This window comes from Oenanthe melanoleuca, chromosome 10, assembly GCF_029582105.1.
Source record: "Oenanthe melanoleuca isolate GR-GAL-2019-014 chromosome 10, OMel1.0, whole genome shotgun sequence".
NCBI classification, from domain to species: domain Eukaryota; kingdom Metazoa; phylum Chordata; class Aves; order Passeriformes; family Muscicapidae; genus Oenanthe; species Oenanthe melanoleuca.
Genome location: NC_079344.1, coordinates 4,474,710 through 4,501,399, shown reverse-complemented (window position 1 = coordinate 4,501,399; position 26,690 = coordinate 4,474,710). Strand labels below are relative to the sequence as shown.

Genomic DNA, 26,690 nt, shown 5'->3' with positions numbered 1-26,690 from the left:
TTTATTAAGGAAAATTTCTCCAGTCCAAGAATCCAATCCATCTAATTAGTGGATTATGGGAACAATTATTTAATCTGTTTTGTATCTCTGTACACCAGACATTGTATTAAGAGTTTTTCCTGTCGCTTCTAAACAGTTCTAAAAGTTCTAAAGGATCTGTGATACATGTGGCACCCTGAATGAATCTAGCAATATGTGAGGATGGTGGCCTACATTCTGCCCTTTATTACTAAATATATTTTAAACTTCTGGTTGCAACTTGACCTCTAGTGGGCTGCATTGGTATAACAAGTCCTTTCAGCTCCATGTTTTGTTTTGGACTAAAACCACATATAAAGCTTGAGCCAGTGTTTGATTTCATTAATGTTCGATTTAATGGGTGAATTTAGCTTGCTAATTCCTTATCATGTATTTCTGCTGGTGCCTTAATATACACACAAAGCCCTTCTAGACCATCTGGTTATCCTATTGAAGGAGAGTTAGGTGACCAAATCACTATTTAATTGTCAAACATATCTGCTTCTAACTGCTGTCTGACTGCCTGCTTTTCAGTTAACCCTCTATCAGTCTTGACTGCCACATAGCCGTAGGGTAGATAGTTTTGCTCTCTCCTTTAGTTCCTGTTTGTTTTAATTTTTATTTTAATTCAGCTTCCTTGAGAATTGCACGAACATCTGTGTTGCTGCATCTCTAGTTTCACTAGTGAGCTAGCTAAAAACTCCTGTAACCAGAGGTTTGATCAGGTCAGGTGGTACCAAATACATCAGGCATTTAATGTTTGAGGCTTTGTTTCTTAATTTAATGCTATTTGTTGCTTGTGTTTGTACTGTGTTTGAGAAAATTTCCATAATATAGTTGCCATGCCCTGTTTTAAACTGGACTCTTAATTAAAAGCCTAAAAATAGCAGCTTTAATAATGTAGAGTAGCTGTTTGCCATGGGGTAAGAGAAAAAGCATTGCACACATAAGTGTATGTATGTCCTCAACTATCCAAGCATGTGGTGCTTTTCATGATTTTGTGCTTTTCTCTACATAACATCAGATAAGTATTTTTTGGCTCATTTTAAGCAAACACTAACTATGCCATAGAAGCTAAAAAATTGGCAATATAAATATCGAAAAGGAATGCTGTCTGAAGAGTTCTGAAGTTTGGTTAAAAACTACTGAGCAGCAGCACTAAAAATATCAGCTAGAGTAAATAGGGAAGATTGCAGTACTATTTCAGTCCCGGAAAGCGTGTTCATCAGGGTATATTTAAACACATATCCTCCCTGCACTAAATTTAACTGATTGCAGAATGTAATGGCAAGGAATATCAAGAAAAGTGTAATGAAATCCTGCCCTGTTACTCATTATTGCAATATTTTCATGGCTGTAAAATAACATGCCATCTTAGGGTTTATGAGGGTATTATAATGATATAGATAAATTGTGTTCAAATAATTAGAAAGACAAACAACTAATTAAAAAGCTAGAAAGGAAGAGTCTGAAACACTTAGCTTCTCTGTGTCATTAGAATGAGAATAGGCTAACCTGGGAAACTCAGGAGAGAAGTGGAAGGAAAGTAAGTAGTCAAAATTATCAGCAGTGCTTATGTTTGAAGCTGGAACAGAGCTATTGTATGAGCTGCTAGGTGCGAAAAAGCCTAAACTTGCTAAAGGATGAGCTTTGTTTAGTATTAATCTTCATATATTGAACACAGATCAGAAGTATAAATAAGGGGTTTTCTCTTCCAGTGTAAATCACAACAGGTTTATGCTGTTACCATCTCCAATTCAGAGAAACTGGAGAAATGAACATCACTTCAAAGGGATGCTGAACAAACAAGATATACTGCTTCAAACTCATGTGGAGAACTGTCAGAATTGGACAAATACTAAGATGAATCTCCTGGCTGATAAAAATCACAAAATAGATTGCTCTTAAGCCCTTTTTGGGAAAGATGACAGATCATTTGCAAGTGACAGATGCAGGGCATTCCATAAAAGAACAGCAAACAGCCAGGAGGAAGTGAAAGAGAAGCTTTATAGCAGAGTTCTGTGATGCAGCAGGCAACTCTAACACCTCTGGTGCTATTTTGATGGCATTTAAAGATGTGTTAGCAGGTGGTGGTCAGTCCTGAGGCATGAAAGGGGATGCTGGCAGAGAAGCACCAAATGTAGGAGGCCATGGAGGTAAAGAGTATTAACACCTTCCTCTTCACAAATCTCATCGTGTTGGTACTGAATGCAATGGCTATGTGATCTAGGGAATTGAGCCCAGGCAGAGGAGGACACTCACAATTCAGTGTGCTTATACTCCTTAGCAAAAAAATAATTTGCTTCTAATTTTTTTCCTCTGAAAATAAATCCTTCCATCTCAGGCATTAATAAAACCTTTTCCAACTTGATCTAGTCAAACCAGTCATAAATTAAATAGAAACACAGGAGATAACTTTCAGAAGAAAAATTAATGGAAGAAATAAAATGGAAGTTTTCTGGAATTGATGACCTTCAACATTTCTGTGTTAGCTCTCATACACTCACATTTTTCATCCTCATAGGGATTCTTTTCTGTGAGAGCAAAAATTGCTGCTCATTAGTGCACCAGCTGAGCAGAAAGTTATCCTGCATAGTCTTAAAGCCTCATGTTCTCATTAGAGAGAGATTGCAGATGATTTATGGCTGACAGATTTATCCCTGTGATGAACTTGTTTGTTAAACAAATCTATTTGTTCACAGCTTAGTGTAGTACATTTTAAATGCAGTGCTGGAAGTTAAAAGTGCAGGGCTTGCATTTGGCAGGTGTTTAGAAACCCAGCCCTTTTCTCATACTATTTGTACATTGCAGGCTTTCGAAAAATGAGTGAGGAGAAATAGATGGCCAGAGTGGGTCACCCAAGGCTCAGATTTTTTAGCCCTTGCCTTGGTAGCTGTCTTCAAGTATGGCTGGGCAGAGAGAGACTTGCAAAGGCAAACCAGGAAAAAGACAGTTTGAGAGGAAGAATTTGCAGGGAGACTCACAGGTGAAAGGCAGAGGCACACAAACCTCAGGCCCTTCCACTAAGGAATTTCCCCTGCAGAGATGGAACTGGGCAGGCAGATGCAGGCACAGAGGCATCACAGGAGGGCATGGGAAGCTGCTACCACACTGTTCTCTTCAGGGTTGAAATTGGTCTTGTTCTGTGAGAGAAGTAAAAACTTCTCTTCTAAGTATCTATCTGAAGGGTCAACCAGTTTATCCTGTCTGTCCCACTGTAGGAAATGGGAATTTTGTGTAAGATAAATTAAATACAAAACATAAATTTTAAATTAGTGACAGAATTATTTTGTGGCTTGATCTCAATTTCAAACCAGGAGAGATTTAAGAGAGGTTTAGTTTTGAGATTTATGCAATTCACTTTGAAATGGTTTGCAATTTCATTGCACAGTAAGCTTATTTTATATGTATTGTTGTTTCATTGTTGAGAAGCAGGAGAGGGAAGGAAATTAGCATTTATATTTTGTAAGCAAGGCAAGGGGGTTTGATGCAGGTATAGGAAGTTATTCTGAAGGGGTCTGAAGAAAAAAGGATATTTGGTTTCATGCCAAGAAATTATCTACAGAGCTCAGATTTCACATGAAATTCCCCTAACTACTGAATTGAACTGTCTCTAGGTCATGGCCCATGAGCTGTTCTCCAGCTTTAGTCTCAGATTCGTTGGATAATAAATGGTGACCAGACACCAGGGAGAAGCTGTCTCCTGTTCTGTCGGGGAAGATACTTGCATGAAAGGACAAAGTGCTAATGAGCAAATTATATTCCAAATACAGAAGATACCTTGTATTGCACAAATGGGGTATAAAAAGAAGATGTTTTTCCAAAAAAGACTTAAACACATGAAAACATCTGTATAAAGACATCCAACTTCAGACATAAAGTGACATTTCCCTCTTTCAATATGGAAGAACTGTTTCAAGATCAAGTAAAAGAAGCCACACAGAGGAGAAGACGGAATTATCAACAACAGATGCCAAACTTTTATTAACCAAAATCTGCATTGCATGGTACCGGTCATAAAAATGAAACAACAAAAATGCAGAACAAAAAATGTAGAAAGAGAAACCCACCTTGGGAGCTTGGAGGAAGAAGATAAAGGACAGAACATGAATAACTTGCCACACCTTCCACTCTCCCCCCTTCCCACCCAGTACAAGCGTTTGGCATTCCTCAGTGGAGTTGAGCAAGCAGTACATTGCTTATCTGTTGGCAGAAGTAGAATCGCTGCTGGTGTTTGGTGAGAGGGTTTATATAGGCATAACATCAGCACTTTCAGCTGGGAATTGCCAGGCCAAGTCATTAATTAGAAACTAGCCCATTACTAAGGTACTGCTTAACGAGGTGGGTTGATGTGCAGACAATAAGCCAATGTCTGTAACTCATTAGGACATGTCACCCCTGCTTTAGCAATACATGGACATCAACCACTGGATAATGTGTTCATAGAGCTCATTCATATAGGAAGGTCTCTATATTGGTGCATTGAGCTAGATCAGTCAGTTGTTATTTTTTCTGTAAATGCAATGTGAATTTTAAAATATAAAAAATATGGATAAGTTGCTCACGTGATTTAAGGAGGATTAAAAGGCAAGGGTGCTTATTCCTATTCACTGTACTATGCTCCCTGAAAAAGTTTCAACTCTTGTCTAGGCTCTCATAAATATCAGTTAAGGCCCAGTGAAATACAGGACTGAGGAAAATCCTGTTCTCTTTGTACAGCAATTACCTCTGAGAGCTCAGACTGATGTTGCAATGTCTTGTCTGTCTTGTTTTGTGCATACGTGTAGCATCTGTTTGTCCTGTGTAGTCATACTTCTGACCTGTCTGTTCATGTCTCTGTATCAGTGTTATTCATCCCAGTCCATTAATGGTAGATGAATAAGGAAAATATAAGTATACTTGAATGATATGATACTTAAATATATTAAAACTATGTTCTGGTAAATATTTTAAACTAATGAATGATACTGTTAAGTGGTAAATGATGACTGAGCTTAGTTAATATCTGGATCTGTTCAATCCAGGAGATCACTGTATAGTTTAATGCCTCCAAATCTGTGTCTGAGTTACACAGAATAAAATAAAGTTTCCTATTTCAGGCTTTCTTTATAAAGGCTCTACATTTAAATACAATTTTTAATACCATTTTAGTTTTCTCTCAATATACTTTTTCCTTCTGCTTTAATAGCTTTGTAATACTGTTGACTTTTCATTCTAATACCATGAGTCACATATCCAGCATTTCTTTAGAGACTCTCCCTTTTAGGTCTTGAAATTCTCCAATTCTCCTCTTGACTGTTCTTCTTAGTATTCTGTCCAAGAGATCAGTATTGACTATTAGGCCTCACTTTCCATCTTAGGGAAGCAGAGTTTAGTTGCCTGGTGGTGCAGGAGAAAGTCAGAAGTTCTGCTCCTCCTAGAAAGTACTTACACAGCCCATTCAAGTACCATGATAATTGCTTGGTGTTTGGAGAATCTATAAGGTGCAGCAGAAAGAAAGAGATCTTCACCAATGGAAAGGACCAGAAAAATTGAATTTTCTGAGAGATGCAGCAAGATGAAGTAACAATCTGAAGACTGAGGCAGTTTAAGAAATGACCTCAAGGTTTCAGGAGGCAGAAGCATAGAGGTGGTAACAGCAGCAGGGCAGAAACAAGAAGTGTCTGTAAAAAGAAGTGCGTGACCATATTAATCCTGAGTCAGTGGATAAATTCAGCCTGATTCACACACCATGTTGGACCTTATGTGCTGATTCATTACAAATTGCAGTGGGTATGTGAAATGCAAGCTGCACACCCTGCACCATTGGCAAGGAACTTCATGGATCATGCCAGGATAGGGAGAGATTAGGTGCCCTTCCTCTGCCCGGCAGGAAAATGTCAGGGATTGAACTGGGGTGGCTGAAGGGCTGAGAGCTTGGAATGTTCTTTGGTTGCTGGCACACCAGAAAAATTACAAACTGAAGCTTGGGCCTTGCAGCTTTTCTCTTTCCAGTTTTGGAATAGTCAGATGTCTCCTAGCTGGAGAAGGGAAAGCAGGAACAATGGATATGGAGGGTTGGGGGAGGTAAGAGAGAATGAAGCAGTAGGAAGAAGGGTGACCCAGTGTTGCTAAAGTCACATTACTGTTAGCAGAACTGTTTTGAAAGGAATGAGTGGGTCATTAATGTAACTGATATTTCTAAGTATGTTGCCAGTTTTGTTTGAGTGCTTAATGTAGACATGAAGGTTATAGAAATACAGGTAGAAATGTGGAGTCTTAACAATGTAAGTCAGGTCAAGAATTAAGTGCTAGGGAAAGTCTGTCTGGACATTTCTGCAGAAGGTTGGAAGAGAGAGCTCGAAAGATGTACCTGAATAGTACTTGTAGAAAATTACAAAGAAATCTGAGAGGGTAGTTGTGCAAAAGTCAGGTTTGGGAGCAAGTTGCTGAGTTCAGTTAGCAGAAATTCTGAGGTCTGCAGACACAGCAAGAATTAGGTGGATTATAGGCTGTGGGCAATCACCAAAGAAAACACAGGAACATCTTGATGATAATTTTACCTTGGAGTCAGTCCAGAAATTACTTGGATACAAGAGTCAGTCCATGGAATTTGAGAGTCTTTGGCTTGCACTGATTTGTTTCTGACCATTCTGCCCAGACTATTCTGGCCACCACTCAGGCCTGGAGTTGAGTATTGTGTTTGACCCATCTTGCTTCTCCTCTCCTCCTTACCTTGTATTCAACCCAAAGTCAAAGTCTATTGCTCTGTCACCTCCTAGTTGTTCTCTTGCTTTATACAGCTTCTAGAAACAAAGAAACTCCAGGGATGTGGGTTTTGGGGTTTTAAAAATTTAATATAGTAATACATTAATACATTTACTTAGAGTATTTCTGTATTCTGTAACTGTTCAGCTGAAAAAACTGTATGGCATTATGTTTTAGCTTTTCCAAGTACCAACTGATCATTGTGTCAGTGACATGTGATACCTGAAAGTCATGGACACTAAATTAAATTTCAGTTCGTTTCATTTTTCGTTCAATATCTGTATTTGTTTTGCTTCATTTTTTTTTCACTGTTCTGAATGTTTTTGTTTAAATATTTTATAATTTCTAGCAGTAAATTTTTGGGAGGGTGGTAGTACTGCTGTTGTTTTCATTATTGTGCCTTCAGTATTTTATCTTTCTCTTTTAGCATGTTTCCAGATATGCTGAAAATATTTTACACTGGTGGTTTTGAAGGGGATGTTAGTGTTTGTTCACAGCTTTGATTTTAATATACAAAATTAAAAAGTGACTGATGAGAATGCATGGAAAATTTGGCCAAAGTATTCAGAAATGGTCATTCTTGCAGTGACTGCCAGAAAAAAATAAAAGAATGTGTTTTGAATGTTCCATGATTTCAGTTTAGCTGTTCTGCACAATGAATTTACTTTAGTAAAAGTCCACTAAATTTTGTAGCTAATCCAGGGGTTAAAGCAGTTTGTGAATACTTACAGGTATTCAGTTTTTTCTGAACAATAATGTTAAACACATTTTCTTCCTGGGGTACCTAGACCGTTTTCTCCCTTTTCCCATCCCCATCAGACTAAATGTGTTTGTTTTTCTTCATAGATTGAAATGCTAAGGAAGAAAGTAAAAGAAAAGGAATTATTTATAATACAGCTTTTAGACAAAATCTCTTTCTTAGAATGTGAGGTAAGGCATTACCTTTTAAGTTTACGTTATTGTGATAATTTTAGTAAACCAAATTAAATTTGAACCAATGTCATCCAGTCTTACCTGGATGTGTAATTACTGTATGTATTTGCTGTTCTTCAAAAGGAAGTTAAACTTAAGACACCAGTCATACAGTCAGGAATGTATATAATAAAATCTCAATATTCAAGCTAAGTTTCTTAACTTAAAATTTTATAATGGTTTTATAATAACTTAAACCAGAAGCTTCTGAATAAAACTGTTGGTTTAATTTATATTCTTTCCAGAATTAAGGATTCCTTTATTTTCTCAATACATACTTTTACGTAGTTTCTTGTAGGGAGAGGGCAATGTGCAATATTATTTCCTTGTTTATTTACCATAAATAAAATAAATGTGTGATGAAAATTGCTGTTTCCCAGAATAAAGAATTACAAGATAAACTGGACTACTTAATGGAAAACCAACCAAAGACCAGTATAGAAACCAGAGATACTGGTGTAGAATGCGACCTTCCATACAGGTATTTATTTTTCTGCTTGTTTGTAGGAAAATTCCTCATAATGTCTCTTAGTGCTTATCAGTATTAGTAAACCACTTTGCTAACAAAGTGTTTGAGTGATTTGTGGGGCTTAAAAGAGCACTTCACTACTAGGTGAGGTTTACCTCAGTGACTTATGGTTTAGGATTTATTCTTTTCTTAAAGATGCTAACATATTGCAAACTCTTGGGGAGTAGTTATTGCCAATAATGCAATTTAAGTTGAGAAGTCAAAGAGGGGACTGTGAGGTATGGGAAGTTCTGGTGCAGAGTGGCTGCAGGACAGCTCTGCCCAAGGCTGCTCAGACCTGCCTTCAGGCACACTTTACCCTCTGTGCCTGGAGATGTGACCAGGACCACTGGGAGAGCAGGGTAACACTGACAGGGGAGGGCTGCAGTAATTTTGGACATCTCCTGGCCCAAGGTGGAGGATTGCCAGGGAAACAGTGCTGTGACATTGCCATGTCTGCACCAGATCACTGCTGCTGCTCTGTGGTGCCAGTGGCTGTGAAGCCTGGCTTTGGGAAGTTCAGGTGTAGTGCCTCCCCCTCTGTCCTGCTTTCTCTGCTCTGAGCCTGCAGCAGGGCACTGAGCCCTGGGAGCAGGGTTCTGCACTTGCACTTCAGTATTCCCTGCAAGTCCCCACAGGGAAGGGCAAAACAGGAAACAAACCAGTGAAATAAGGAGGACCACTTCACATTACTTTTATTACCAACAAGTAAACTTGTTCATTGTAATTGCCTGTAAATGGAATAGTTTAGTTTGAGGAATGTAAATCAGCATATGAAATCAGCAAGCAAACTAAAATTTTCTTCATAATTTAAAAATATGGAGTTCATATTTTCATACTGGAGTTCAGCCTAGAGCACATTTTAATGGCATGTGTTTTGGAACTTTTAAGTACAGTGTTTTTTTGCTAAGGTTGTTAACAGAAACATATCTTTGTTGCCCTCTCTTGGGCCTCTCTATATGTAAGCACAGCCCCTACTTATCTGATTTTTTCCTCTTTTTGAGATTTATCTCTATGCAGGCATGCACCTCTGTGCAGTTTAAATTTCATGGAATTACTTTTAATGATTAATTGTGTTCTTAAATGCCATATCATTATCTTTTTTTGTTGCAGGACTTTTAGACTTAATAACTTTATTGCTGGGCATTCCACTGTGAGCACCAGCAAATGCCAGCCTGTAAACATGTCAGTATCTGCCATGGTTTTTATCAAATATTTTTTGTGGCATTATAGAAAAGAAATATGGAACATACCAAATGCACTGATAAGTTTAATTTTAGCCTGTCAATATCAACACCAGGGCACAAGTTCATTGCCAATGCATTACGAGCCCAGCTGTGTGATACTCTGACCTTAACTCTGTAAGTTTTCTCTTGTCTCCTGAACAGCACAAGCACTGAGAACAGACCTCCTGAGAGCCCAAGGCCGGTGAGGACATACACCCCATTCAAGAGAGTGCTGGAATTCAGCACAAAGAGCAGCACATCCTGAGCATTCAACTCATCCAGCTTTCTAAATGCAGAGACCTTGCGCCTTTGCAGCTTGGTTAGGTAAAGTGTTATCAATTCATAGAGAAGAGCAGCAGCATGGAGTCTTGCTAAATTTATTCTGAAAGCAGCTCTTTAGTAACTTTATACCTGAAGTTACTACTGATGTTTGCTGTGAGGGGATAGGGAGCAGCAGGCTGAATGAAGCAGCAGTCAGGCAATATTGCTTCTTTAGAAGCTGCCTAGTGCAATGTGTCATTTCAAATGCCTGTAAGAAGGACTTGTATAGCTGTACAGTTGGGTTTTTTCTTCAATTGTGTTGTAATTCTGTTTGTGTAATGAAGCTCTAATATATTCTGTTGCCAATACTACTGGAGCAGTACCTGAAGCTGTGCTGGCAGAGGGAATTAGGGTGGAAGCTCCAAATCTGCCCAGACTGAGGGTGGCTCACACCTGTCCCAGAGACCTGGTGCAGTTGAGGGCTCTCTTCACCTGGGAGCAGCTCTTTTGTACTCAGCACTCTGTCTGGGAGGGAGAGATGAACTTGGCTGTTTAAAACAATTTCCTCAACATATGGCAGATGAATGTTGTGTTTGCTGCTCAAAACAGTAAGGGATAGAGCAGATTATAATGGAATTTGCTTTGTTGGACTGAGGCACTGGTTTGCACTTCCTCAGTCATGGGACAGAGTGACCATGGGTGACACATTCAGTAATAATTGTGTAGGAAAATCCCTGATGCTTTATTTATTTACTTTTCCATTTGAGGAAGTTTTCATTAAACAAAAGTTTGCCTACTGCAACCTACAGCAGTCCTTGCAATTCCAACAGCAATAGCAATCCTGAATCAGGATTTGGGGTTTTGAGTACTATTTGTTTTGTCCAAAGCACTTAAAATCTTTGGCTTCAAATTAGCAGCAGGAATGACTGCATCTAGTACTGAACTAATTTAAATAATTTATATAGGGTATTACTTACATCTTGTTTTGATCTTCCACTCTTAGTTAATTTTCAGTTAATTAGGAATGTTTTATTTTAGTTCTGTTAACATGAATGAAGGACCTTTTTTTTTTTTTTTTTAAATTATAGTACCTGCAACAGAAAATAAACAACTTAGGTTCTGTATGATCAATATTGTTGCATGCAGTGTCAATCCCAGGAGATGCTCTTGCCACAGAGCTTCACCAAGGGATTGCTTTTGTCTTCAGCCTAATACAATTTAGTCCTGACTATTCAAATCAAGTATACTTACTAAAGCTGTATTTAAAATAATAATGTTGACCTCATATTGAACGCACAAGATGAAGAATAATAACTGATTTCAGGGATGAGGTTAGTATCTGCGAAATCTTATCTCCATCTAGTGGCTGATATCAGCAAATATTTGGATAGTATCTATTTTTGAAGAGAAAGACACTAAAACCAAATCCCAACAGGTCCATTAGTGTCCATTAGGGATGCAACTTGAGGTCTTACAGAATGTCTTTTAGCATTTCTGTGCCCAAACAGATTGGGCAGGATTCAGGACTGGAATTCTTAACCATGGTTTGTGAAAATTACCTTCAAACTTAAAATGAATGGATGAAGGTGGTATTTTTAGATAAAAGGAAATGCATTTTGTTGTAAAAGACATTAACTGACAAGTTTGAAAAAGTGAAAATCCTTTACCACTCTGATTTTGGCCAGAATTGAGAAAACAGAACCTGATGACTGTGAGGTGCTCAAGGAATGGTAGAGAGCAGGGTAAGTATCAAAATGCTGTTTTGACACAGGCTCAAAGGAAGTTCATTGTAGTTTTAATATACTCCTGAGGATCTCCTGAAAATGCTGCAAGCTGTTTTAACTCTGAGACTTGCAACATCATCTGCTCAAGACTTTACCAGGAATGCAGCAAGGCCTTAAGTTTTTACTGTAAAGGTGTTGTGTGTAAATTTTGTCTTGACTGTTTGATGAAACACGGTATTTTTTTCTAAAGCAAACAAGGACTGAAGTTGAAGCTGTATTTTAAGAGCATTTAGACATGCAGTGAACTGGATGACCATCACTGGATTGGACTACTGGTCAAAATTTGGTAACTGTGAAGAACATGAGAGGAACTGTATTTATATCGTGTTACATGAAAATGTAGAGCTTTCCAGTCAAATGAGCAGTAATATAAATTAGCATAGATAATAACAAACCTGACTGAAAAGACTGTAACACTTCTGTATAAATTTTCTCAGTTTGAGACTGAGTTAATTAGTACTATCACATTAGAAACTAGTAAAATTTCTGTAAACAGCAAAAAAAGCCATAGAGGAAGGTCCCAGAAAGTACATTAAATGCAAGTCAATTGTATGACTGCATTTGTACCATGATAAGTGTTCTTTTGTGATTTATTCTGGATCTTCTGGAAAGTATTTTGGGATACACTTTTCATATATGCTGTACAAATAATGTATTACATTGTTTGCTTTTAATACATCCGGTATGTAAGACATGAAAAGGATAAATTGCAATAAACATTGTATTTAAACTTGTTGTTCTGTTGTGTCAATAGTCTTTTAGAAACAAACCTACCTTAAAATTGTTGCAGACTCTTCCTGTTCACAACCTTGTTTGTTCCAAACATGTGGGAATTGAAAGTGACTCTTGCAGAACCTCGATGTTCTTGTCGTTGTTTCCTTTGGCACACGGGCTCTTGAGAACAGGAAGGCACTCCCTGGCTAAAGACTTTCTCAAAGCCAAGTCCCAAAAGTAGATGAACTCTTTCATGAAATAAAAAACTATTGACTTGTACAGGATAAACAAAAACTGGGTAGCACAGCTCTTGGAAATGCTAACAGCTTCAGATCCCCCAGATAACATCTGAATCCATCTGGGATGATGCTCTCCAGGCTTCAGCAGGATGAGACTGGGATGGCTGTGGTCCATTTTTACTTACAGTTTATATGCACTTACTGATAATAGAGATTTATTTTTATGACTATAAAAATAAAGCAATCTATGTGTCAACTAAAGAGGTTGTGCAAACATGGCAATCACAATGTCACAGGTTTGTAATGCTCAGAGGAAGAATGTCAAGTTTTTAACTCAAATAATGCTTCCCTATTTATGTGTATTCAGCTCAGATTGCCAACAAGCCCTGATAAAATCTTGTTGAGATCGGCAGTGCTTGGTGCTGAACCAGAACATGGGATTCTGGGAGCTGGATACAGATGCTTTTGAGAAAGATTTAAATATTCAACATCTGAAAACTTCTGCATATGGACAGATGAGAAGCAAGTTCTCTGTGCGTTAATTCTGCACAGGAAATCCCTGCTCCACAGAATGGAGATGTACATGCTGAGAGTTTCATTCCACTTGCATTTTACTTCATTCTTGTTCAGCCCCTGGGGCTATTTGCATGTGTAAAAGAAGAAAAGTGTACAAGAAACCTGAGTTAAGGCCCTTCCAGCCCTACCTCAAGCACAACTGGGAAGGCACACAAGAAAAGAAGGACACAGAAGCCATTTACAACTCAAGGTATGTGAATATTTTCAAAAGAAAAAGGGACTCGGTGATTTAAAGAGGAAATGCATAGAAGTGAACATCTGTGAGGTTACAATATTCTGTAAAGGCATATGGTATGTAGGTAATGAAATGATCTGATGGTTGCTAAATACATACAGATTTGCTTTTAAAGTCTTTGGGGCTTTTTTTGAGAAATAAGGTTAAAGGGAGGAGGGTTTTTTTAAGGAAAATAAAATGAATTATTACAAAGGTGCATTATGCTGATAAGGAGTTTATCTTTCGAAAAATTCGTATTTCTCAAGAAAAAGTACTTAGATTTTAAAATAAAGTATAGTAAATGTAGCATAACATAGGGAAGGAAAGATGAACCTTCTGGATTTTAAAGTTATGCATTGGCCAAAAATGATAACAGAAATCCCCGGAATTTTGAGGGGAGAAAAAGAAAATGTTTTCAGACTTTGCTTAATAATTTCCACAGACAAAAGATGTCGAAAAACTTAGACAGAATACCAGATTGGTCTCTGGGGAGGGGGAAAAGTCAGAGTCTGCTGAAGTGCTGACCCAAAACACTGCTAAACGGTGTCCAATTGCTCCCAAACTCCAACCCCAGCCTTTCAGCGCTGCTCCGCACGTGTCACACGTGCTATCCAGGGCACAAACCGCAGCTTTCCCAGCTGTTGCTGCAATTCCCGTGCAATGAAGGCGAGTGCCCAGCGCGGGGTGAGCGGCCCCACTCCCGCAGCCCGGCTCCCTCAGGGCTCCGCGCCGCCGTTCGCGTTCCGACCTAGTCTGGCCCTGCCGCCGCGCCGTCGCTTCCGGCAAGATGGCGGCCCGCGGGGCGCTGCCGGGTGCCCATGGCGGCGGCTCCGGGGCTGCGCGGGCGGACGCTGCCCGAGCTCCGCGAGATGCTGAGGCGGCAGGAGCGGCTGCTGGCCGACCGGTGAGGGCAGCCGGAGCGCGGGCAACGAGCAGCGGGCCGGGCTTCCCGCCGGCTTCGCCCGGCCCCGCGCAGGCGGCAGAGGACGAAGCGCTCGCTCCCGTTGAGCGCCTGCGGGTACTCTCGGGATGCGGGACAGGTTGTGCGTGCCCCTGTGCCTCTGCTGCCCGCGGGGACAGCGATGAACACCTGTCCTGTGAGGAAAGGCTGAGAGGATTGGGATTGTTCAGCCTGAAAAAGGGAAGACTTTGGGGTAACCTAACTGCAGCCTTCCAGAACTGGAGGGGAACTTACAGGAACGATGGGGCAAAACTATTTGTAAGAGTATGTAGTGACGGACAAGGAAGGGAACGGGTTCAAAGTGAGAGTAGGTTTGGATTAGATACAGAAGGAAGAAGTGACCCTGTGAGGGTGGTGAGGCACTGGCGCAGAAGCTGTGGCTCCCCCGTCCCTGGCAGTGTTCAGGGCCCGGTGGGGCTCTGAACAACCCGGTCTGGTGCAAGGCCCGCGGCAGGGGTGGAACGAGATATCTCTAAGGTCCCTTCCCACCCAAACCATTTCATGGCTCGTATGTTTCACTGACAACACGTAGTGCTGTGCTGCAAGTGCTTTGAATCTTGCTATATTTCAGAAGTTGAGTATGTAAATAAGAAACTGATGTTGCAACACGAAACCTGTGCCATTATCTATTCTAATAAAACTTCTGTGTCTCAGGTTGAAATAGAATTGTTTATAATAATTTTTGTTTGTTTGTTTTAGGAAGTTCATTGCTAGGCTTCCAGATAAGGGTAAGAAGATCTCTGATTTTGCTGAAAAGCTGAAGCTTGCCATTTTCCAAGAGGAAGAAGTAGCCAGGACAGCTGAACTGTTATCTGCTGTGAGGTTGGAGTTTAAGGCAAAACAGGAGGAGATTAACACAAGCAAACAGGAAGTTGTCCTAACTGAGGACACAGTGAACAGTGCAGATTCCTCAGTCGTTAATGAAAACTCTAATATTAAAGACATTTCTGATATTTCTGCTGGAAAGCATGAGGCAGAATGTATTGAAGAAGATGCCACAAATACAGCTTTGGAAAATCAAAGGACTCAGAGCAAAAATAAAGTAAAGACTGTTACAGAGGATCAGAATAATTTATGTGAAGTTGTTTCCAAGTCAGCCACAAGCAATCACCTGAACAATGATCAGCAAGTCTCCCAGAGCAATACTGGGGATGGTACAGAAAGTACAGCTGCTTTGGACAATAGTAAAGAAGCCTTGGTTGATGCCTTTCAAAGAGTTACAATTGCAGATGGAGAAAACAGAGAAAAAATACTGGAAAAAGAGCAGGATGTGGCAAAACATAAGGGCAATGTGTTTGGAAGCCAGCATCCCAAGACACCACATTACATTGAAGTTTTAGAGGCCAGAGCCAAGAATCCAGTCATAAAAAAACCCAAATTTAAAACAAATGCGTAAGTATTATGACATAGAAAAACCTTTTGTGAGATACTTGATGTGTATAAAATTGGAAATGGTACAGAACAAGCATGATGGTTTTATTTTCTAGAGATGGTTAAAGAGATTTAAAGTCTCATGACACATATGATTCATATGTTGACTCTTTAGCTTTAAATGCCACAGAATCCCAGTACTAGTAGTGGTTTAATTCTGCCCATTTGAAACAATTGTCATGAATCTTCATGGAATTTCATAGCTTAAGATGCAAAACTACTAAACAATTGGCAAAACTTTTGGATCAGTTCTATAACATGAAGAACTTTAATAGCTGGAAGCCTCTTGCTTTTCTGCCCTTTTAGGAAAATTACTAATTGTCTGTTCTGGTAGCAGTAACAGTTTGTACCTTTTGTGACTCCCAAAGCATTGCTACTTCATTTTGCTAATAAATTAGCCAACCAGTTTGGTTCACTGTCAGGAGTAACTTGTGCTATTTCTGTCTGCAAAGAAATAGTTCTGTTTTCTCTGCGTCCTGTTTACTTTTCATTTGTCTGTATTTTCATAATACTTCAGATTTATTTTCAACTCTTTAACTCTGTTAAAAATAAGTTCTGAAACTGGAGTGGTTCAACCGTGTGATGCAAATTTGTGTCACAACGTAGGTGTTTTATGTCTTCCAGACTATCAGGAGAGCAGAGTGGATCATCTCATGGTTCCTCATTGAGTCAGTCACCCAGAGGATCTGGCTCTCCAGTTCCTCCAGAAGAGAGACGACTCAGAGATAAGAAACATTTGGATGACATCACAGCAGCTCGACTGCCACCACTTCACCACTCTCCTGCTAAGCTGTTATCCATAGAGGAATCCATAGCAATTCAGATACAGCAAAAAGAAGCTTATGAGGTATGAATTTACAATTTGGTCTGAAAATTATATAATCAGGATCACTCCCAAAACAGAAAAGATAAAGGGATCTTTTCATGATGGTGAATTGAGTGCCTTTGAGGAAAGGCACTTTGTCTTGTATTTGATTCTTTTAATGATTTATTGGCCTCTGAAAGTATTAGTCCTTTGTTAAACACAATCTCTGTGTGTTGACATGCTGAACTTACTGCACTTTCTTCACTCCACTCTTCATTAAAGCGTTTTTGTCCCTTGCATAAATGAAGGCCTAGCGGTATTTGCTATTGCTAAAATGTGCAAGTATCTATATTTTTCTTTCTGAGGTTCTTCAAGTTCTGTTATAATGAATTTTAACTTTCCAGATAGTGTCAGGCTAACGTTTAAATTAAACAATATTGTAGAAGTGTTTTTTTTTAAACTGACACTACTGTATCACAGGTGGAGGCTGCCACATGGAGAATTTCAACTCTTATTAAAAAGAGTCAAGTATTAATAGCGTAGTTATGTATAAGTGTGAAAAGAAACTTGAAATTTCTTTGCTAGTTACTAAAACTTAATTAAGCCCACTTTGGAATTACTGATATATGATACCAAGTTTATATTTTAGTATATTAGTTTATTCATCAGAATGAAAACTGAGCACTTTTTCTAACCTGTGTCCTTTCTTTTCCTAACACAGGAAATGCAAGCCAAGCTGGCAGCACAGAAGCTTGCAGAGAGACTGAATATAAAAATGCTCAGGTTTGAACCAGAGGGGGAGGCCTCAATGCAGTATAGAGAAGTGAGAGATGAAGATTATTTTTCAGCAGAAGACTGAATACATGAAAGGGTGTCTGGATGAGCTGTGTAATAGATCTTTATGCAGTACTTCTTAAAACCCAAACCTGAATATTGAGAATGCTTCATCTAGTCAGTTTTTTCTTAGAATTTTCACATGACAGCCCCAGGAAGGGTTCAGTGTAGACATCATAAATATACATGTCACAGTTATTTATCAGTCTTCTTTGGGGACTGTGTTTTGAGCACCTGGGACAGTTAATCCTTGTGGAATGCCCCACAGTTCTCAGCTTTAGCAAAGTGAGCTCTCTAAAACAGTTTTGCAGGCTATGAGGGGGCAGCTACAAGAGTTGTTCTGTGCAGAAATGTAATTGCAAAGGGCTTTGGCACAAAACATGCCCATAAAGTAGGCTGAGGTGCCTGTGAACTGCTCACATATATGAAAGCTCTTGTCTTGTATAAATGTGAGCTGCTTCTTTTACCTATTTAATATTACCTTGCTTTTACAGTATGGTGAAAATACCTGCCCAGAGAGTTACAATAAATACCTGAACTTTAGGCTGTAAGGTAACTTCTTAGCACATGAGAACTTATTTCTGTGCCTGCACCTTAAAATAACATTTGCTACCCTTATGTTGTAAATAGCTAAGAATTTAAAGTTATTTTGTTACTCAAATTCCGTTTGGGCTTTAAGGGACTCTGCTGTTTGATTTTTTGAAGAGATCAAGTTAATCTGAAGAATTTACTATTTTTATTAAAGATTTTTATGTTTTTCTGTATTTTTGTACACTGCTTTCATACTTTGCTACTGTTCTTTTCATAGTCCAATACTGTAAATTAAGAGATTCGCCCTCTCGTTTTCTTGGAGAAAGTGTTGTGTGTGTTTTTAAGTTTTGGCTGTTATTTGAAGACAAAAAACAACCTTCCTTACAAGACCCTGGATAATATAAATTCTGAAAGATAAGGGACACACCTGACAAGTATCTCACAATGATATTTTCACTGTGGGCTAGGATTTTCTGAGCCTAGTTTGAGTTCAGTTTTTAAAAACAAACCTCAGATTTTCCTTGTATAACCTGGCAACACCTGTTTTCCAAGATGTGTCCACAGCTGTGTGTGTCCCTGGATGTGTACATGTTCCTGCAGGAATGATGTCTTTGGAAACCAAGGCTGCTCCAGCTTCAAGTCATTTAAAAAGCTGCATGGGATGAAAATGTGGGAGGAAGGTCTCAGCCACTTAAGTGCAGGCAGCACTTTCCTAGCAGGCAGTAACTCTCTCCCAAGTGCTCCACAAACCCTCCTGGGCAGTCCCTGTGGCACAGTCCATACCCTGGCAGTTGGACAGGTGAAACTGCTGCTAAGCTAATTACAGTATTTTTTGACTAGATCATCTCTTGCTCTTTCCTGAACTCTTTCCTCTTGCAGCCTTCTTGTTTTCATTGTTCATTGGCTTCTCATCGGCTGCTCTTCCCTTTTGCTCATTAGGCTTACCTGCTGTCACTAAACCAAATCCATATTCTGCATGCCTGCCCCACCCATTCCCTTTCTTATGACATACTGCTGTGTGTGTCTGTGTTTGACTCCTGCCATGTGTCATGCATCCTCCTGCCACTGCTATCTTACCTTGCTTTCTGGAACTCCATCTAAATAGCAGCTGTGCACCTGGCACCTTCTAGGTTCCTCAGTCCCTTGAATACCTCACAGAGGTGTTGATGACCCAGTGGATCTCAGTTGTATCTATTTCTGTTCATCACGTGGCTCTGACTCAGGCCAGAGGAGTGATCTCCTCTTGTGGATGCAGCTCATCTCTCAGATCATTGCTTTCCATGCTGCCACGTGCTTGTCCAGCTGCATCTTGCCATCAGCCCTCCCATCACTGCAGTCTGTACTGCTCCAGGACAAGCAGCCTCAGAAATGTATGGCTTTCCCTTTGCTGTTTCATGAAAAGTAAGTTACCACTTCGAGGCAGTTTGCTTCTCTTCCCCTGGTTAGCATCATCACCCTTATCCTGTACTGACTGTGCTGTCACACCTCTGCAAGATACTGTGTGTGCTTTCTCTGTGTGGCTTTTCTGTGCTAAAGGAATTCACACAAAGCTACACAGTTAGGAACTTGTTTTCTAGAGTACTGAAATTTACCTCTACCTAGGCTTCTCTATACACATTTCTGCTAGCTAAACCAATTCTTTTCCTTATGATATTAACACATACTTTTGCTCTCTAAACTTTGTAAAGCAGAGGCAGTTTTTTTGATCCTTATTTTGATAGAATTCAACATGTTGGGCCTTTGCCAAAATGATCCCTGAATGGGCAAACTTCACCCAGAATGGGATGTAGGGTGGGGTGGAAATCACTGCATTATGTGCTTGTTAAACAATTAGTGGCTCTTCAGTGCAGTTTTGGGGAGTTCTTGTGTGAATACAAAACCAAGCTAAAGGTATGAATTTTAAGTTATTATTTAAAAGTTTGCAAAATTTGGAAGCTGTCCTGGGGGCTGTTTCTTCTAAACAAAGATATGCACTTTGAATTAAGGTTCTGTGAATGATAAGAAAACAAAGTCAGGTTTAAAAAGAGTCTTATGTTAAGGAGGATGTGCAGTCTTGAAGTCTGTGAAAGGTTGGAGTACAAGAGGATCATGAAAGAATTTGTTGGATAATGAAAGGATGAATCATTAAATGGTTTAGTCACACTGAAAAAAGTTTCTGATTGAGTATAGTATTGCTGTTGTGTATTTCACTGTTTCCCAGTTCCAGATAATTTCAAAATGTATATTGAGAGTTGAGGAGCTTGTTCTCTGTTTTGAGAATGGACTATTATATTGGATTGGGCTGTTAACACAGTAAAAATAAAGAATGGATAATATATTTTTTAAGTTGTTCATGTGAATGTTTTGTTTTGACCATGTAAACTTTAGGAGAGAATTGGAACTCTTTTGCTTCAGTACTTTACAAAGAAAACATGGAGATGAAGGTAGAAAATGCTATATAGGAAAAGAAAACTAGGAATGTAAATGTATGAGAAAAGACCTGTAAGACCTAAAGCTGACCAGTCTTGCAGGTCTGAGAGATGGCACAGAGACACTGCTGAAATGTTACTGAGTCAGAGAGCTGCAGCAATGTGGGGCAGGAATCTGTGCAGTCCCAGCTGCAGTCCCTTGCTTTCTGCATTGCTGGGAGTACCAAACTGCTCAGAAGAAAACAGATTTTCTGTTCAGCAGCTTTAACCTTTCCTGAGGGAGAGAACATTCGATCTGGTTTGCATTCTATAGTGATAACAATCTAGAGGATTTAGCTACCTAAAAATTTATGTTAAGTATTTAGAAAATAACTTTTGAAGAAAAACCTAAATGCTGCTAGACTTCAATTATTTTTGGCAGACTTTGAGAATAACTAAGGGTAGAAAAGACACAGTTGCTATTTTTTAGAGTTCTGTTGGTAGTGTTCTGTCTGGCTTGTGGACTACTACTAAGGGCCACATGATCAAAAAGTCAGTGACAGTGAGCTGTGAGCTCCTGTGTGAAGGTAAATTGAGAGAACTTGGAAACTGTGGCTCTGTGCTGCTTTCTGAACCTGCCACAGGGACACAGTGTCAGGGGTCAGGGAAAACAGTACCCAGACACTACTGACTGATGAATCAAAAGTTGAGTGGGAAGCCACAGCAAGAGCTGGTCATGGTCCATGAGCAGCCCCAGGCAGTAGTTTTGGGGTTTGTGTGTGGAACTCGCAGACACCACAAGCTGGCAGCCTTTAGCAGCCTCCCAGCAGTCAGACCTGAGCAGCTGACTGTAGGTGTGGATGTGGCTGCTGCTCTGTTCCTTTGTGCAGCTCTAGTGCAGAGCCAGCTCCCTGCATCCAGGAGCCTGGAACCTCAGGCATGTGCCATGCTGGGTTTTGCCAGTGAAAATTATCTGTAGTGGGAGCCAGTTCTGGCACGTTTTGGGTGATGTCTGGCTCATCCTCTGCCTTTAGCAAGTTAGTGCCTGCAAGGAGTGTACTTGGGCCAGGGGAATTGCAACTGGCCTTTTATACAAATGAAAATAATGGCATGAAGAGGACAAGCTGAGGGAGTACTGTGTTGGAAGAAGCTGTGTCCTACCCTGTGGACTCTACTGTAGGAAAAGGCAGCCTTTCTCAGCCTTCCCAGTCCTGCTTCTTTTTCAGAGCAGGATAAGAAAGAAGCATAATTTCTCCAAAGTATTTTCTAAGGACACATTTTTCAGGGTGTAGGTGTTGCATGTTGTGGCCTTGTTCCAAGGAGGTGCTAACTGACCTGTATTTTCCCTTAGTTTGTGGTTTACAGGTTTTTTTTGAAAATTCACTGCTTTTAGGGTGGTATTTGTGGAGATCACCATTGAGATTTCCTGGTCTCCTAATGTTTGGGTTTAGGTTGTGAACTCCCACATTCTGGGAGAGAAAGGGAAGTAGAAAAGACAGCTGTATGAAAACATTTATTTTGTTGTGGTATTGTTTGTTTTTCAGTCAGCTAATGATTGTGTTTTGTTCTCCTTCTCTGCAGTGCTATGTCACTACTGCCACTGTGGTGGGCAAATGTTAGCTGGCTGCAGCCCAAATGTTTTACAATCACACTGACTTTTCATGGGATATGGATGTGCAACTTCATTTGACTCCTTTGTAAATCCATACTGGTTTATTATTATTATTATTATTATTATTATTATTATTAGTATTAGTATTAGTATTATTATTATTATTATTATTATTATTATTATTTATTATTATTATTAATGCAAAGCTTTAGAGGGACTTAATCATCTCTTGTTTAAAGCAACCGTTCTGGTCACTTGGTTATTAAGCTTGTACTAAATTGTCCCTTGATTTGGTGGGCTTGAAAGCTTCACTGTAATACTGAATCGAAGTCAAAGCTTGATTCCTCTAGGAACATTTATGTGCAAATGCTCTGTTGAACTGGGATATTGGCTCTGTGTTTTGTTTAATCTCTGTGTGCAAGGCAATTTGTGAATAAGAGTTGTGAACCAGTTACTGGATGTGAGGAGACACAAATGAGCCCCGTGAAATGTGTGTGGGAAGCAAATTGATTTTCAACTTGCTAGAATCATTGAACTAAGCATTACACTTCTAATCACCTAAATAAGAGTGAATGTGTCCTCTAGCAGTAAGTTTAAGAGCAGTTTCTTGACAGGAAAATTTGTAAGAATTTGTATTGACACCCTCATTGCTTTTCTTTCAGGTTTATATTGGGGACCATAATTGTGTCATGCATGAATTGGCAGATCTCCACTGAAATCATGAGGGATATAAGTGAAGCCATAATGCTTAATGAACATATTCCTATTTCCTCCCTCTCTCCACACAGCTGGTATTAATGTACTTGCTTATTAGATCAAGACAGTGATATCATGTGGCAAGTGGTTGCAGTCCAAGGTTTGCTGAGTCTCTAAAGCTGAGTATGTGATAGGAGATTTTCTTTACACACTTCTGAATAGAAATTTCAGTTGTAAAATTTCTCTGAATTTTTTTCTTTTAGTTTTTTCCTGAAAAAATATTTTCTCAATTGTTACTTCATGACAGTAACATACACATTAAATTTACTCAGAGAGTAGGCAGACAGTGGTGGGAGTGCTGCAGCTCTGGCTGTAACAGCAGGAGAGCTCCTACACCCATTTCTGAATTGAAGCTGTCATCTGCACTGCCCAACCTGTGCTGTACTGGGCCCAGAAACTGTGACAAACCTTGTACATCAATGAGAACTAAAACTCCTCACCAAGAGAGGAACCTGGTATCAGTACCTGGGTACTAACTTGAAAACATGAAATGGCATTGGCACTTTTTCTTCTGCCATCTTATAGCTCTGCTTCCACTTCTATGAAATTGACGTTGATTTTCTTCTGTTTTCTTACAAATCTTTAAAAAATAATCTTCCAGAATTTGCCTAAAACAAAATGAACCCCTGATTTTGGGTAACAGATAATATATATAAACATGAGCTGGGTTATCTGGCAATTTGGATTTGAATGTATGAAACCTTCAGAGACTGTGTGATAAGCTCTTTCTGTATAAGTCACTGTTACGAGTGGTCTGTGTTCTCTCCCGGTTACTATAAAAGTCTTGATGTAATTCTGGTTTCCAGAGTTACAGATCCATCAATTCCATTTGTAATTATGTGTGAAATTATTTTGTCATTGACTTTCTCCCTGCCTTTTTCTTATGGGAATAAAAAAAAAAAACCCAAGCCACACAAACTCACAAAACCTTTCTTACATGTAATAATATTTTCTTTACTGACCCAGGTTACTTAATATTGATTAGAAGTTCCTAATCCATAGTTTCACATCTTTCTCAGAACTGCTTTAAGTTGGCATTGTACTGATTATAGCACTGCTTAAGTGATAGCTGATGATAAATATTATCCGTGCACAGACATTGGGCATCATCATGTGTCATGTCTGCAGACCAGTTTTTTTGCCTGCATGGCAGATTTTTGTGGCTGTGAGCCAGGAATTTTAATGAAAGAAAACATCAAAGATGCAGAAGAAATGAGAATATTAGTCAAGGAAGATACACAGTGATGCTCTCTGATAACCCCTGGTAATTGACATTGGAACTATGTGGGAGCAACTTAAATAAACATCTGGACATTGAGTTTAGACATTTCCAGTGACAAAACCCAGACAGATCTTCTGGACTTGCAATAATAAATATTTCAGCGCAGTCCACATGAATCAACTTAGAATTCTGTTTTCAATTATTCTAGTTTTATAAATATATCATAGTTAATTATTCAGGGATACAGTTTCTTTTGAAGATTAAGGAATTTGATGTTTGCTTCATTCACATAAAGTTCCATTTTTTATTTGTATCAAACTTACTTCTGTTTGTACAAAAACAATAATGCAAGCTTGCCAGAAGCCATTAAAGTAAAATGCAACTGAACTTTTCCTGGGGTGGAAGGGCCTTTTCTGAAATTTCTGGCAGTGTACTGTACTTCATTCCAGCTATGGTAATCACTTAAACTGTGCTGAAAAGAAAATTATAAATAATAATTTTAAAAAGTTGTTCTCAATATTTAGAAGATACTTTATCTTTTTTACTTTTGGTAATGTGATAGTGCTAAGAATATGGTATCCATTACAAACAGTGAAGAGATGTTTATATCTACCACAGTATTTTACAAAGGTAGTCATGAAGCTACAAGAGTGGATGGAATACTGGTTGCAGCCCAGATCTGATCCTAGTATTACAACTGTGAGGAGTCAATGGCTAGCAAAAACATGCTCAATTTTTGGTTTTTCTCTATATTCTTTAGAGAAGCCTCTACTGTGGGCTCTAATTGCAAAACCACTTATTTCAGGAGGAATGAATCATGTCTCTGAGGTTGAAGAGTCATTTCCATATTATATTAATACTATATTCATGTTTGGTTTTTTAAATTATTGTTATAATTTTGAGATGATCTGTACCTTTGTTGCTGGAAGCCCTGGACAAAACAAGGCTGAAGTGTACTCAGGATTTATTAATCTTCAATTTCCACTTTTAGTTTCATTTATGCTTCCCCACAGCCCAGCCTGTCAACATCAGCACGTTTCTGCAGTTCCTTACCCTGGCTGTCACTAGCAGGAGCACAAGTGTAAGCTGGCTGCCAACATTATTGAGCCACTGGCTGAGTTGTGCTATACCACTGGATTAAGAAAGTTTTAGGGGACTACTGTGTTAGCCTGACCTACAGGTCATCATCCATTCCAGAGTGGGAGAGGCAGACACGAGCACAATCCAGAAAGTCTCTCTTGTGCTGGCTGACAAAGTTGTTCCTACATCAGGCTGGGCTTGTGTGGCAGTTCAGGTTAGAAGGGACCTCAGGAGAGCTCCTGGCCCGGATCCTGCACAAAGCAGTCAGTTCTGAAGCCAGGTGACACTGCTCAGGGCCTTAATCCAGACTGGTCTTGGAAACCTCCAAGGAAGGAGACCATACAAGCTCTCAGGATAACCTGTTCCCAAGTATGGCTGACCTCCTGTGAGGCCAGGGACGAAGCCTCTCTTGTTTCAGCTTATGCCTAGCTCTGTCTTTTGATAAGGCCCTTATAGGTACTGGAGGATATTGTTCAATCCCCTTCTCCAAGCTGAACAGATACACTGCTGACCCAAGGAGCTTGCTCTTTACCAAAACCCTCAAGGCCTTTTCAGCAGGGCTGCTCCACAGCTTGTCATTTCTGGGCAAATCATAGGCAAGCATGTCAAGAAGTTGTAGGCTGACTAGTGTATTGTATTCAGTTCTGTCACAGTCTCTCAGATTAATAAAGTATGTTTTCTGCTTTCATATTTAAAGTGAAAAAGTAACCTAGACTCAGATCAGGATAGCCATGCTATCCAAAACTTCACTGTGAATTAAAACAAGGCAATTTGTGCTTTGTAACCCTTTCTGCATACTATAAAAGTGATGGATAAGAAAGCACAGTGAAAACTATAAATCAGCCTTGAGTTTGATGATCTAATAAGAGCATCTCTTTGGCAGTTTCACCTCTTGCTCATTGATCTATAGCTTAGTAATTAATTTTCTTTAGTTTTATCCTTGTATTTATTAGAATACCTAAATCTTTATTGCTAAAACTATGCACTGGAAATTTGTAGTGTTATAGTTCAGACAGTGCAATTTATTCATTGTTATAGGAATACAGAGGAAGAAGACAAATTAATTTAATTTATTAGAGGTTTATTACTCAAAAAGGTGCACTTGAGGAAAGACAGAGAAAAAAGCAGAATGGATAAATCTAAAGGGAAAATGTAGGTTGTGAAAATTAAGCAGCTCTTGTAACAGAGGAATTATCTGTTGAATGATCACCCCCTGAGAAAGTGTTCAGTTCTCATTGCAGGTGCTCCCAGAGCGCTGACTGCAGAGAACAGCTCTGCAATGAAGGGGTAAATGGATAATCAGGATTTTGCTTTGTGTGTACTGCCCATGCCATGATTGCAGCGTTCCCCTCCGTTACAGGGCAGCCACTCTTTCCAGTTGTATTTCTGGTTAAAACCTGAGAGTGTGGCTTGGATACCTTAACTCTCATGCAATTTAAGGGAAATTGCTCATCACGTCTTGAATCTGAAATACATTGACAGTTCTGATTTCCTCCTGCAGTTTTGTTTTCTGATCTTGCTGAAAGGATGGGGCAGTATGGGTAAATGCTTTGCTTATCAGCTCTGCTTCATTCCAGCTATACTTTTTCCCAAGAAGGAAAAATGCTGATAAAAAGCAGTAATAAAATTTGCTTCCAATTATTTGTAGCAGATGAAAATTTTCTTTATGCTTTTTTTTGGTGCTTTGTCTAAAGGGTGAAAAAGCTCAAGCTCTGTCTTGACTGACCCTTTGTTTGACTCAAACTACCACACAGTAGAGAGGAAATGAAGTTTATAGGTTTGTACTTAGTGGTTGTTGAGACACTTGACGTA

The 26,690-nt window shown here is 39.3% G+C and overlaps 1 protein-coding gene across 3 annotated transcripts in view; it reads left to right on the top strand.

Moving 5' to 3' along the window:
• Positions 1–20,146, top strand: part of MYZAP (myocardial zonula adherens protein) — a 48,893-nt gene extending 28,747 nt beyond the window's left edge. For 2 of the 3 annotated variants that reach the window (XM_056499742.1, XM_056499743.1), the window contains exons 11-13: positions 7,612–7,695; positions 8,118–8,218; positions 9,634–12,251. In XM_056499742.1, coding sequence (XP_056355717.1) covers positions 7,612–7,695; positions 8,118–8,218; positions 9,634–9,736 — 288 coding nt within the window. In that variant the 3' untranslated portion in view covers positions 9,737–12,251. Of the gene's footprint in view, positions 1–7,611; positions 7,696–8,117; positions 8,219–9,633; positions 12,252–14,919; positions 15,613–16,275; positions 16,499–17,177 lie in introns of those variants that run through there. The other variant, XM_056499744.1, reaches the window with a different exon arrangement.
• Positions 20,147–26,690: the final 6,544 nt, after the last annotated feature.